This window comes from Leiobunum rupestre, chromosome 10 (assembly GCF_980474605.1).
Source record: "Leiobunum rupestre chromosome 10, qqLeiRupe1.1.hap1, whole genome shotgun sequence".
Lineage (NCBI taxonomy): Eukaryota > Metazoa > Arthropoda > Arachnida > Opiliones > Sclerosomatidae > Leiobunum > Leiobunum rupestre.
Window position 1 is genome coordinate 11,097,048 of NC_143393.1, and position 9,834 is coordinate 11,106,881.

At 33.7% G+C, this 9,834-nt stretch overlaps 3 protein-coding genes across 6 annotated transcripts; 2 read left to right on the top strand and 1 right to left on the bottom strand.

Moving 5' to 3' along the window:
* The first annotated feature begins 1,997 nt into the window (after window positions 1-1,997).
* Window positions 1,998-5,554, top strand: LOC149923658 (protein regulator of cytokinesis 1-like). The gene is made up of 10 exons (XM_090161194.1): window positions 1,998-2,125; window positions 2,234-2,747; window positions 2,806-2,979; window positions 3,043-3,340; window positions 3,400-3,536; window positions 3,835-3,930; window positions 3,989-4,135; window positions 4,699-4,941; window positions 5,009-5,089; window positions 5,150-5,554. The coding sequence occupies exons 1-10, from the start codon at window positions 2,079-2,081 to the stop codon at window positions 5,414-5,416; spliced, it is 2,004 nt and encodes a 667-aa protein (XP_090017320.1). The 5' UTR covers window positions 1,998-2,078; the 3' UTR covers window positions 5,417-5,554.
* Window positions 5,555-5,694: 140 nt separating this feature from the next.
* On the top strand, window positions 5,695-6,909 carry LOC149923659 (uncharacterized). 2 transcript variants are annotated; one of them, XM_090161089.1, is made up of 8 exons: window positions 5,695-5,785; window positions 5,851-5,925; window positions 5,986-6,027; window positions 6,085-6,215; window positions 6,276-6,374; window positions 6,449-6,583; window positions 6,640-6,692; window positions 6,758-6,909. In XM_090161089.1, exons 1-8 carry the CDS (start codon window positions 5,698-5,700, stop codon window positions 6,858-6,860), a joined length of 726 nt encoding a protein of 241 aa, XP_090017215.1. In that variant the 5' UTR covers window positions 5,695-5,697; the 3' UTR covers window positions 6,861-6,909. The 2 variants fall into 2 exon arrangements, with proteins under 2 accessions (XP_090017215.1, XP_090017214.1); XM_090161088.1 differs by having other exon boundaries at window positions 5,851-6,027.
* Window positions 6,910-7,341: 432 nt separating this feature from the next.
* On the bottom strand, window positions 7,342-8,594 carry LOC149923660 (uncharacterized). Of its 3 annotated transcripts, XM_090161092.1 has the most exons (3): window positions 8,473-8,594; window positions 8,305-8,389; window positions 7,342-8,230 (listed from the first exon to the last, which is right to left on the bottom strand). In XM_090161092.1, exon 3 carries the CDS (start codon window positions 8,151-8,153, stop codon window positions 7,707-7,709), a length of 447 nt encoding a protein of 148 aa, XP_090017218.1. In that variant the 5' UTR covers window positions 8,154-8,230; window positions 8,305-8,389; window positions 8,473-8,594; the 3' UTR covers window positions 7,342-7,706. The 3 variants fall into 3 exon arrangements, with proteins under 3 accessions (XP_090017218.1, XP_090017216.1, XP_090017217.1); XM_090161090.1 differs by lacking the exon at window positions 8,305-8,389; XM_090161091.1 differs by lacking the exon at window positions 8,305-8,389 and having other exon boundaries at window positions 7,342-8,252.
* Window positions 8,595-9,834: the final 1,240 nt, after the last annotated feature.

Genomic DNA, 9,834 nt, shown 5'->3' on the forward strand with positions numbered 1-9,834 from the left:
AGTAGATGGCGGTTGGAACTCTTTGAGAAACCGTTAAAAATTAGTGAATGTGCCAAGAGTACAGTGCTTCCACTAGGTGGTTTTTTTTCGCCTGTTCTGGGTTTTTTGAGAAGGTTAAAAAGTGTAGCCATATGGCGTCATTTTACTACAATTCTGTCTTGACGAAAAAAACGAGTTGGAGTAGAAAGGGAGTAGTTAAAGGTTAAAGGTTATTTATAAAAAGTTTCCCATCATATTTTCGTGAAACGAAATTTAAGCAGACGACAAAACTAGATTACTCCCTCTACACCTCCTTTCGAGGAGGAGTAAAAAGTGTAACCCTAATACTCCGGAACAAGCGAACAAAATTCGGGACAGGGTAAATCTTACCCCGAGAATAGGCGAATAAAACGTTTTAGGGTAAAAACTTTACACTTTTTGTCCCCGGACAAGCGAAAAAAAAACACCTACTTTGAGGGTATTTTACCCTTTTTCGCGTAAAATTGACCCCGAGAGGGATTTTTTTTGGAGGTTGAGGGTAATGGGTAAAATTAGGGTATTTTGAACATTTCATGGGAAATTTAAAGGTATTTAAATTTTTTTTAAATAATCTACCATTAAATATAATTTCCCTTTTTGACAAAGTGTAACTAAGTTGGCCGTAAGTGGAAAACTGGTTTTGCTTATGTCGAGACCCTTTTAGGTTATTTCTCTGTTGTCAGCTTTTGCCGATTGGAGCAGACAAATATATTGTTTTCGTCCCTTAGTAAGCGAATTGCATACCTACCATTAATATTAGTGTCTTTTTCTTTGTAAAAATTAAAGAAAAAACTGTGATAATTAAACTACATTTTTTATGGTGTTTTTTATGGGAATTTTCAGGGTATTTTTAAATTTAAAATGGGTAAAAGTGGGTATTTTATTGTTTGATTCTTGTGGGAATTTTAAGGGTATTTTTGAAATTTTGAAAGGGTAAAACATAGAAATCTCATAGGTAACTAGAATGCTGCCGCCTACGGCCGAGCTTGACGCCAGTTCACCTTGAACCTTCAGCCAATGAGAGGCCGTAGAGTGGTTCCGCCAAGAAGGATAATAATCCTCCTTGGATCCGCTACTATAGCGGGAGATAGGTGACGTCATTCTCTCTGGTGACATTAAATTCTTGGCAGAACCACTCTTTGAGCTCTGATTGGCTGAGATCTGGCAATCGTCTGCCACGGCGTTTGGCCCATTTGCCAGTTACACGGCAGCATTCTAGTTAAATATGAGATTTCTATGGGGTAAAAGTGGGCATTTTTCAGCTTATGTCTGAGTAAAATGATCTTTTGGAAGTGGAAGCACTGAAAGAGTAAGATTAACACGTGATAGTGATTCGTTTTCTGTATTTAGAGATTTGCTGTTGCGAATAATATAGAAACTTGAAGGCCCGATCACTATATAATATATAAAAAGCCTGACCCTGGGGGCTATTCTGTAAACATTCGAACGGGAATTCGATATCGATACCCTGTACCATGTCGAGATCAACTTCGACAGTTTGCATTCATTTATGCTTATTTAAAATCTTTACAGAGTACCATTCGTCGAGATCCCCTAAATTCGAAATCTATTTTTCGATCGAAAACTGGATTTCAAATGCTTACAGAATAGGCCCCCTGGTCAGTTTTATGTAAAAAGCCCGACCTAACCCGTCCGGGACCGAAAAACAAATTATAAAATGAAACTTCGATTACGAAAACCCGACCCGCATCGAGGCGGGCTCGGGTCGGGCAAGCCCACTTTTATTGTGCCCAAGAATCATCTCTAATACCAATTGTAAGCCTTTATGATTTTAGATTTTTCACATTATTTTATTCTTTACATGAAATTGTAACCAATTTTAGCCGTTGAATGGCGCTACTAGTTGCACTTTCTACGGCCAACTTAGATGGTCATCAAGCGGCGCAACGACCCGCTATAAATTAGCCGTACGCTTGCGCAACGACCAACGAAGATTCTTTGAAAGCGCTATTTTGTAACCGCTTTTTATTTAAATTTAAACCTCGATCTAAAAATGTCGATATCTTTACAGGGTTTTCTGTTGATTTTAAAGCTATAAAATGGAAACAATAGATGAATTTTCCGAGGAGTCGGGATATTTTATACCGTAAGTCTTAGTATTAGTAAAATGAGCTTTGTTAAATTTTAACCTGGTCAAGCAACCCACACCAATATCTCTTTACTCCTACGAATAATACTATTATTTTTAAATCAGGACTGATGAATTTAAACAAAAATTGACATCAGTTTTTGTCTCGTCGTTTGATACACTCTTTACCTTATGGAGAGAAATTGGAATAACTGGAGAGCTATTGCGTGACCGGCAAGTAATGCTTTTAACTCATCACAAGAATTTGCAACATCGGATGATTGACGAAGAGATCAAAACCCGTGACAAATTACGTGACAACCTGCAGAACCTTAAAGATGAGCTTGAATTACTTTGCATTCAACTCAAAATGAACACAGCAACACTAGTAACGTGTGATCATTCCGCCACTCTCCTTGAGCAAGAAACTCACTTCAAATTATTAGTGGAAGAATTATTGGAATTAAGAGATTCCAGAATAGCAGAATTTCATAGTCTTTCCAAACAAGAGCAAGAACTTTGTGGTAGTATGGAACTGGAACAGAAATTCTCTTTGTTGTTATTCACTGGTGACATTATTCCATCTGATGACGTAGTTGAAAATCTCAAACAACATATTAAAGACTTACAAACAGAAAAAGTATAGTACGTCTCATTTTATCAATTTTAAAATAATAACGATCTTATTTCATTTTCAGAAAAGGCGTTTTTCAATAGTTCTCAAACTTCAAAAACCAATTCAAACAATGATGAAGAAACTGGAAAAAGATGTAAAATTGTGTGATACTTTGCAAAAGCAACTTTTAAAGTATCCAGATGAAGTCATATTATCAGACAATAACTTGAAACTACTTCAAAATTGGCTTTCTGAAGTAAATTAAATTAAAAGTAGAAAGTTTATATTGTAACCTAAAAAACATTTTATTTTGGTATAGCTAGAGGAAGAAGAGCAGAATAATAGGAAAGAATTAAAAAATCTGTACCACCGTCTGGAAACCCTTTGGGAACTTCTTGAAGTGGATAAACCCGATCAAGAACTGATTACTAGCCAATATTCCACTTACAGTGCCAATTCAATCGCTGGTCTTAAAAGAATTATAAATGAACTGGATGTTCAACGCCAAGCCAATTTGTCCAAATGTTTCGTAAAAGTTTTTGAACAACTAGATGAATGGTGGAATAAGTGCAAAGTTGCTGAAAATGAGAGAATCCAAATCGCAAATATTACCCAAGGTTCGATATTACTGATAAAAGTTATCTTTTTTCAGTCTTTTTAATGAAATTCCATTTAGATGACTATACTGAAGTAATGCTTTCGTCTCTGCAAGATGAACTAAACAAATGGAAGCAGTATCACGATAAAAATAAGAAATTGTTTTCTAAAATTGAGAAGTGGTTTTCTCTGTGGGATAAACTATTGACTTTCGAAGTGTGTAAAAATTTGACAAAATATGGAATAGTTCTATTTATAAAGTAATGTGGCCTTCTTGTTTAAATGTTGCTCTTACGTCACAGTCTCTTACTAGGACAAGTCTACGAGCGCTCGCTACACTCGCGAGGAATATAGCTTTTTCTAGCGCGCGTTTAAAAAGCTCGTGCGAAGAATATTCTAATAAAGCAGTGTCTTTAGACGTAAGAGCAACATTTTAATAAGTTGGGCAAGACTACTTTTTATTTTATAAAATCAACTATTATCAATTTCTAATTAATTAATGTAATTTTTAAAGAACAAGTCTAATGATAAGACAAGGTATCACAATAGAGGAGGCAATTTACTTCAGGAGGAAAAAGAACGTAGGCAACTTGATAAACAACTTCCTAAGGTTGGTTTGGGTTTATTCGGTACACAAACATCACCATTTATTTTATTTCAATTAATAGCTTGAAGCAGAAATTATCTCCTTAATAACCAATTGGGAGCAAAACCATAACGGAACATTTCTAATTTTTGGAATGGACGCGTTAGAATATTTTGAAAAACAAAAAATGGATTTACAAATTGAAAAAGAAAACCTCAAAATGCAAAGGGTACATTACTTAAACTGTTTTTTTTTATAGAATTTCAATAACTCGTAATAGTGATTGTACGGCGACCCTGACCTGGTAAGTCTGGGATCCCCGGGTTTCAACCCCGACACGACTCGGGTTGGGTTGTTAAATTTTTTAGTCTGGTTTTCCAAATCAAAAGAATGCCAGAGCGAGTGCTTAGCTACAACTAAAACGAGGAAAGAGGGGGCAAGTCAGCCTATATAGTAGTATTGCTCTGTAGCTTTGGGCTATGGCTGCCATTTTGAGGCAATGTTTATCTATAGGAAAAAACATGGGTGCCGTCGACATAAGTCGCGCTGATATTACTCTATTCTCTCAACGACTTCTCGCGTTTGAAGGTACAAAGGTCGCGTCACACTCTCCTCTTGTTCGCCGTTTAGATTTGGTTTTACTTTTACTTGTCAACTTTTGAATGAGTTTTGTCACTTTTGTAGTTAAAAAATGCTTAAAAATAAAAATCCCGACGCAAACTGGTTTTTCCTCACCCTGACCCCGACTCAATTGTCACCCCGTACGATCACTTACTCGTAATTCAATTTTAGCAATTGAAAAGAACAGAAGATGATAGAACTATGTATATGGCCCATACACCATCCAAACGCTTTTGCACACCAACTGTAATGGGAAACACTTGTACTCCTATGAGAAATAAACAAACTCCTGGCAGCTGCAAGTCACGTTTAACCGTCCCTTCTCGGCTAAACCTAAAATCACCTGCAAGTGTGGTGAAGAATCTTCAATTTGGCAGAAAATCAGCGCGACTTCAGGCCCAACATCAGGCTGTGGTATTGAAATTTTAACTCGTAACATGAAATAAAAATTTTATGCAAATTTGGTACATTTTTTTTTTAGAATGCAGGAACACCCCTCACTCATAAAACAAACAAAATGACTGACATGGGTGAATATTCAGTATCCTATAAGCCAAAACAGGTATAAAAGATCTGACTTTGACTTAATTAACAATTATATTAACTGTAAATTTGTTTACAGCCCAAAAAAAATAACACTTCTATTGCTTCGGATGCCACTAGCTCTTCTTCATCTACTGCTAAAAACCAAGTGGTTAAAGTTATTGGTAGCAAAGTAGTGAAAAGATACAGTAATGAAGCTCAGCGTCGCAGATCACTTAGAGCCAGTACGAAAAACAGTATTAGTATTTTACAGAGAGGAGCCCAGAAATTAGCTAGGCATATTTCCGCAGCTAATCAACAACCCTCACTCGCAATACCAATTAATGGCAAAACTCTTAATTTTTAAGATGTTTCATTTGTAAATTCTTAAAATTGAAACATTCCTTGTGGTTTTAACTGTACATAAGTTTCTTTTTGTGATAAGATTTTATGAAATTTAAAAAAAAAATTAATGTAAAAAGGGCAAAAGTTTTGTTATTGTATTAAAGATTAAAGCATAATTTAGTTTTTCTTTTTTACCAAGATTCATACTGACGATGTAGACGTAAGATAACATTATCAGATTTGATTATTTGTTAAAGCTTGAGAAAATTAGTCAAGAGGCCTTCACACAAAATATTTGAAAATATGTCAAAAATGGAAGTATCTAAAATTGTCCCTAAAAATGAGTTAAAGCGCGATAATATTTTAATTATGCTTCAGGTTAACGATAGTGGTATTAAAATTTATTAAATGTGGAGAATAAACTCGCCAATATTAAAAAGCCCCTTATTTTTAAAGTTTTTCCAACTGGTGGATTTACGCACAGTTTGGGATGTGAAGCTTCCTTTCAAAGGCTGCACATTTATAATATTGGTATTTCTCATATATGTAAAATTAATTGCTCTTTGAATATCTATTTTGTAAATATTTTAGATAATCTCCGATCATTTGTTATTTGTTCTTTAGAAAATATAGGTAAAGTTAATAATATAAATAATAGCATAACAGACTAAAAGGGAATTATTTGGAAAGGTTCCAATAATATTCCATATGTAAAACAATCCCACATGAACAACCATTGTTTGAAAGATATTGTCGAGTTGGATCGACATTATAGTTTAACTCACTCTAATCATATTGCTAACCGCTCCAATAAACAACAGGTATATAATTTAATATTATTTTTGAAGAGGAAAGAACTAATTTTAATATTAACATTAAAGGGCCGATCATTTTTACACACTTCATCTGAAACATTCTCTTTGCTAGCTTTAAAGGAATTGGAAACCATTATTGATGATAACAAAATAGAAGGATTTCACGTAATAACTGTTTAATTGTTCCTACAATTTGATACAAATTATTATTATGTATTTTATTTTAATCGTGAGTTTAGGATATCATTTTTGGATTTGTTTGTGGAAACTTAAACATCAGTTTAGAAAACACAATGCAAATGTATTTATTTGGAGCATTAAGAACAATGGTTAACAGTATGGTTAGATTGGGTAAAATTATTGGTCCTATGAAAGTAAGGCTATTTTTTATTTAAAATTCTTCAGAAAATTACATAATTGTTTTCTATAGGCTCAAGTATTACAAAATGAAATACAAAATTTAATTCCAAGTATTATTTTAAGGTATAAGTAAATTGAAGTAAATAACTTGTGTTTGTTAAAATTAAATACAAACTTTTATCTAACAGAAACTGTAACCGAGATATCAATAGTGTTTGTACAAAATTTCCTATATCGGATTTAATGCAAACCTCTCATGATACTTTGTTCAGTCGCCTTTTTTATTCTTAGTTGTTGTATACAAATTTCTCCACACATGATGTTAAAATAATGAAATAAAATATTTAAATTACCAATTTATTTTTGAAAATCTGACTTAGTTTCCACAATCATTTAACACTACACAAATCACATTGTATATATGTTGCGATAAACCAATTTCAAAATAAAATTACTATTTTAAAACAATTTTAAATTTGATTTCAATTACAGGAGACCCCAAAGGTAACAAATGAATTTATATATCTATATTTTCCTACATTGGTATATGAATCTAAATTGTTTATATACATCAAAACTTGACACATTTGTTTATCTACATTTGTTTTAGAAAAATATTTACCAGTGCTTTAACGAAATTATGTACAAATGTACACCATTAAACACTATACACCAACTACTCTATACGTAAATATAGGCCTCTTTTTTTTCACTTCTCTCTCCCTTAAATCGAAATTGTTAGTTTTCATTGTGTTGCTACAAAATCAGGATATTATTTACACAAAAATTTTAATATTCACAATTGAGAGATATCTAAAATTTGATGCAAGGCACAATTTCCCTGACCTAGGCCTACATTCATATATATACTTTTAAAGCTCGAATTTACATTTAGTTAAGTATAAAATCTTTTAATAGGTTTTAGAATAAAATGTAAATTCCAGGTAAATAAATTGGCGAATTAAAATATAATTTTCATGGCAAAAATAATAACAATTACCAATGTTTTTTTGGTAAAATTATGCTTTCAATAAAAACTGCAAAACTACATTTTATCCAAAACAAACTAAATATCTTGTCTGAAATTTTTAAATGATAAAAAGAGTGATGTATCAATGAACATGGCACAGCTGAAATCTAAATTGTGGTATTATCTTTGGCCTCAGTGGTACAATCAACAGATTCATCACCTAAAATCTGAGACAATGCTTGAGTTAAGGAACTCAATGCCTGCGTGGCAACTAAGGAGTCTTGATACCAGCCTCTCGCTACTTCACTATCATTATCGTGCTCCGGGCTATTAGTGGATTCTTGGGGAACATAAATGACCATGCTAGACTCACTGAGAACTTGATTATTTCCAGAGGCATCTGCCACTAACAACTGAACATCGGGTGTTAAAAGCGTCTTAACTTGAGACTGATCTAATACAACAATCTCCGTAAATGGCACTGTGATTAAAGTTTGATACTGAGCGGAGTTTGTATTATCGAGAGCAACAGTTTGTACAGTTTGAATGTTGTATCCTTCAGGTAGATTTGTCATTGCTGGTGAGATAACCAGAGGTTCCTCGGACACACCCATGACTCTTAACCATCCAATAGAAGTAATCAAAGTTTTCCGTGTGTTTCAGTGTGATCTTTCAAATATCCCTTAATGTTCTGTTAAATGAATAGTGTTTTCCTAAAAAATCTTGTCTCAATTATACTACGTAGTATATTACTAAAAACCTTACTTAAGTTTAAAACATGCCTCTAAAACACAAGTCACGCTTACTCTTATTAAACTAGGGCATGAGCATTAAGTAATCCTTATTAGGCCTACACAAATAGTAAACACTAAAATCAACAGACTAGCTTTTTTTTATATATTTAGGATTTGGAAGCAGTTAACATAAACTTACAAAACTTTGGAATTTGTTTTAAATTTCAGGGTTAAGTCAATCTTCTTAGTACTAATATTTCACAGTTTTCAAGTTTATTATTTAAAATTTCGGCACTCTTTCGTTCTCAAGTCATTTCCAAAAAAGAATTTATTGGCTACGGATTACGTCATCAGGTTTCTTTTTCCGTGGTCTACGCAAAGAATATAAAGCTTTATGGACTACGAGCTCACGAATCCATTGCTAGGCTGAGTTTTCAAAGGGAAGGTTAGATCTTGGATTAATATAGATTAGGCAAAGATAATTTAAACTCGTACCCTAGATTCGAATAATGAGAGCTTTTCCATTGACGGTTTTGTTACAAAGCGTTTACCCTTTTCCGGCACGTGACCTCAGAAAAATCGGGCTCCATCGGTTTCGGTAAGGCGCAAACCATGGAGCGAATTTTTTCTTAGTTCCAGCGGGAAGTGGGTAAACGCTATCGGCAACGCGCGAGAGAGTGATTTCGAATCTAGGGTACGAGTTTAAATTATCTTTGGATTAAGTTATTGTTGAGGCAAAGACTATATAAGCTATGTAAGAATTTATATGGTCTTTGGGTTGAGGTTAGAGCCAGGATTTGTCTTTGGCTTCAACAAGTACTTTTTCGACCAATGGAAAATGGGAACCCGTTGCTACGTTTAGTCCCAAGTGATCCTTGTTGAATTTTAACTCTTAAAAATCTGCTATAATTCAATGTTTAGTCTGAGAAATACATCGATTGCTAAGTTGTATTGAGCTTATATGCAGTCGTACAGAATGAAATGGGTGAATAATTTGTTAATTGAAAAATATTTTTATTTCATTTTAACGCAGAAAACTAACATCCTACTGGTCTGTGATCGCCATAGAAATCGGATAACAAACTAGAATGCTTAATCGAATGGCTGACAAGGCCAGTGTTTCCACACGGGCGACTTTATTTTTCCCTTTTTTTGGAGCCGATAAATTAATTTTTCCCGTTTTCGAAAACCGTTTTTCCCACAATTTTTCCCGCTAAATTCTAACCGACGGCACTTATGTTAAAATCGCGTGCCCAGCAGAAATTATTTTTTTTCTCCCAAATGTGGACTAAATGATGACGATTTTCATTCCATATTAAATTTAAGGGGGAAGTCAGCAATAACCATAGAAATAAGACGTTTTACGACACTCGCCAATTCTACAATAATTAAGATATTAAACCGCGTGTTTTCTTTGAAACCTTAACTATTCAATGATTGAAGATGTACATTCGAATTCCTTTTTAACGTTTAATTATAAATATTTTATTAACTATAGTACTTGGAAACTGGCGGCCTTGAATTTTTTTTACTAGTGGACCGATTTTTAAAATTAAAAGTG

Bases quoted from the DNA above. Each gene is read 5' to 3' on its own strand.
- LOC149923658 (XM_090161194.1), top strand. From the start codon at position 2,079: ATGGAAACAATAGATGAATTTTCCGAGGAGTCGGGATATTTTATACC. The intron at 2,126-2,233 runs GTAAGTCTTAGT...TTTTTAAATCAG, and splicing joins GAGTCGGGATATTTTATACC to GACTGATGAATTTAAACAAA. The intron at 5,090-5,149 runs GTATAAAAGATC...ATTTGTTTACAG, and splicing joins TATCCTATAAGCCAAAACAG to CCCAAAAAAAATAACACTTC.
- LOC149923659 (XM_090161088.1), top strand. From the start codon at position 5,698: ATGTCAAAAATGGAAGTATCTAAAATTGTCCCTAAAAATGAGTTAAAG. The intron at 6,375-6,448 runs GTAATAACTGTT...TCGTGAGTTTAG, and splicing joins ACAAAATAGAAGGATTTCAC to GATATCATTTTTGGATTTGT. The intron at 6,693-6,757 runs GTATAAGTAAAT...TTTATCTAACAG, and splicing joins ATTCCAAGTATTATTTTAAG to AAACTGTAACCGAGATATCA.
- LOC149923660 (XM_090161090.1), bottom strand. From the start codon at position 8,153: ATGGGTGTGTCCGAGGAACCTCTGGTTATCTCACCAGCAATGACAAAT.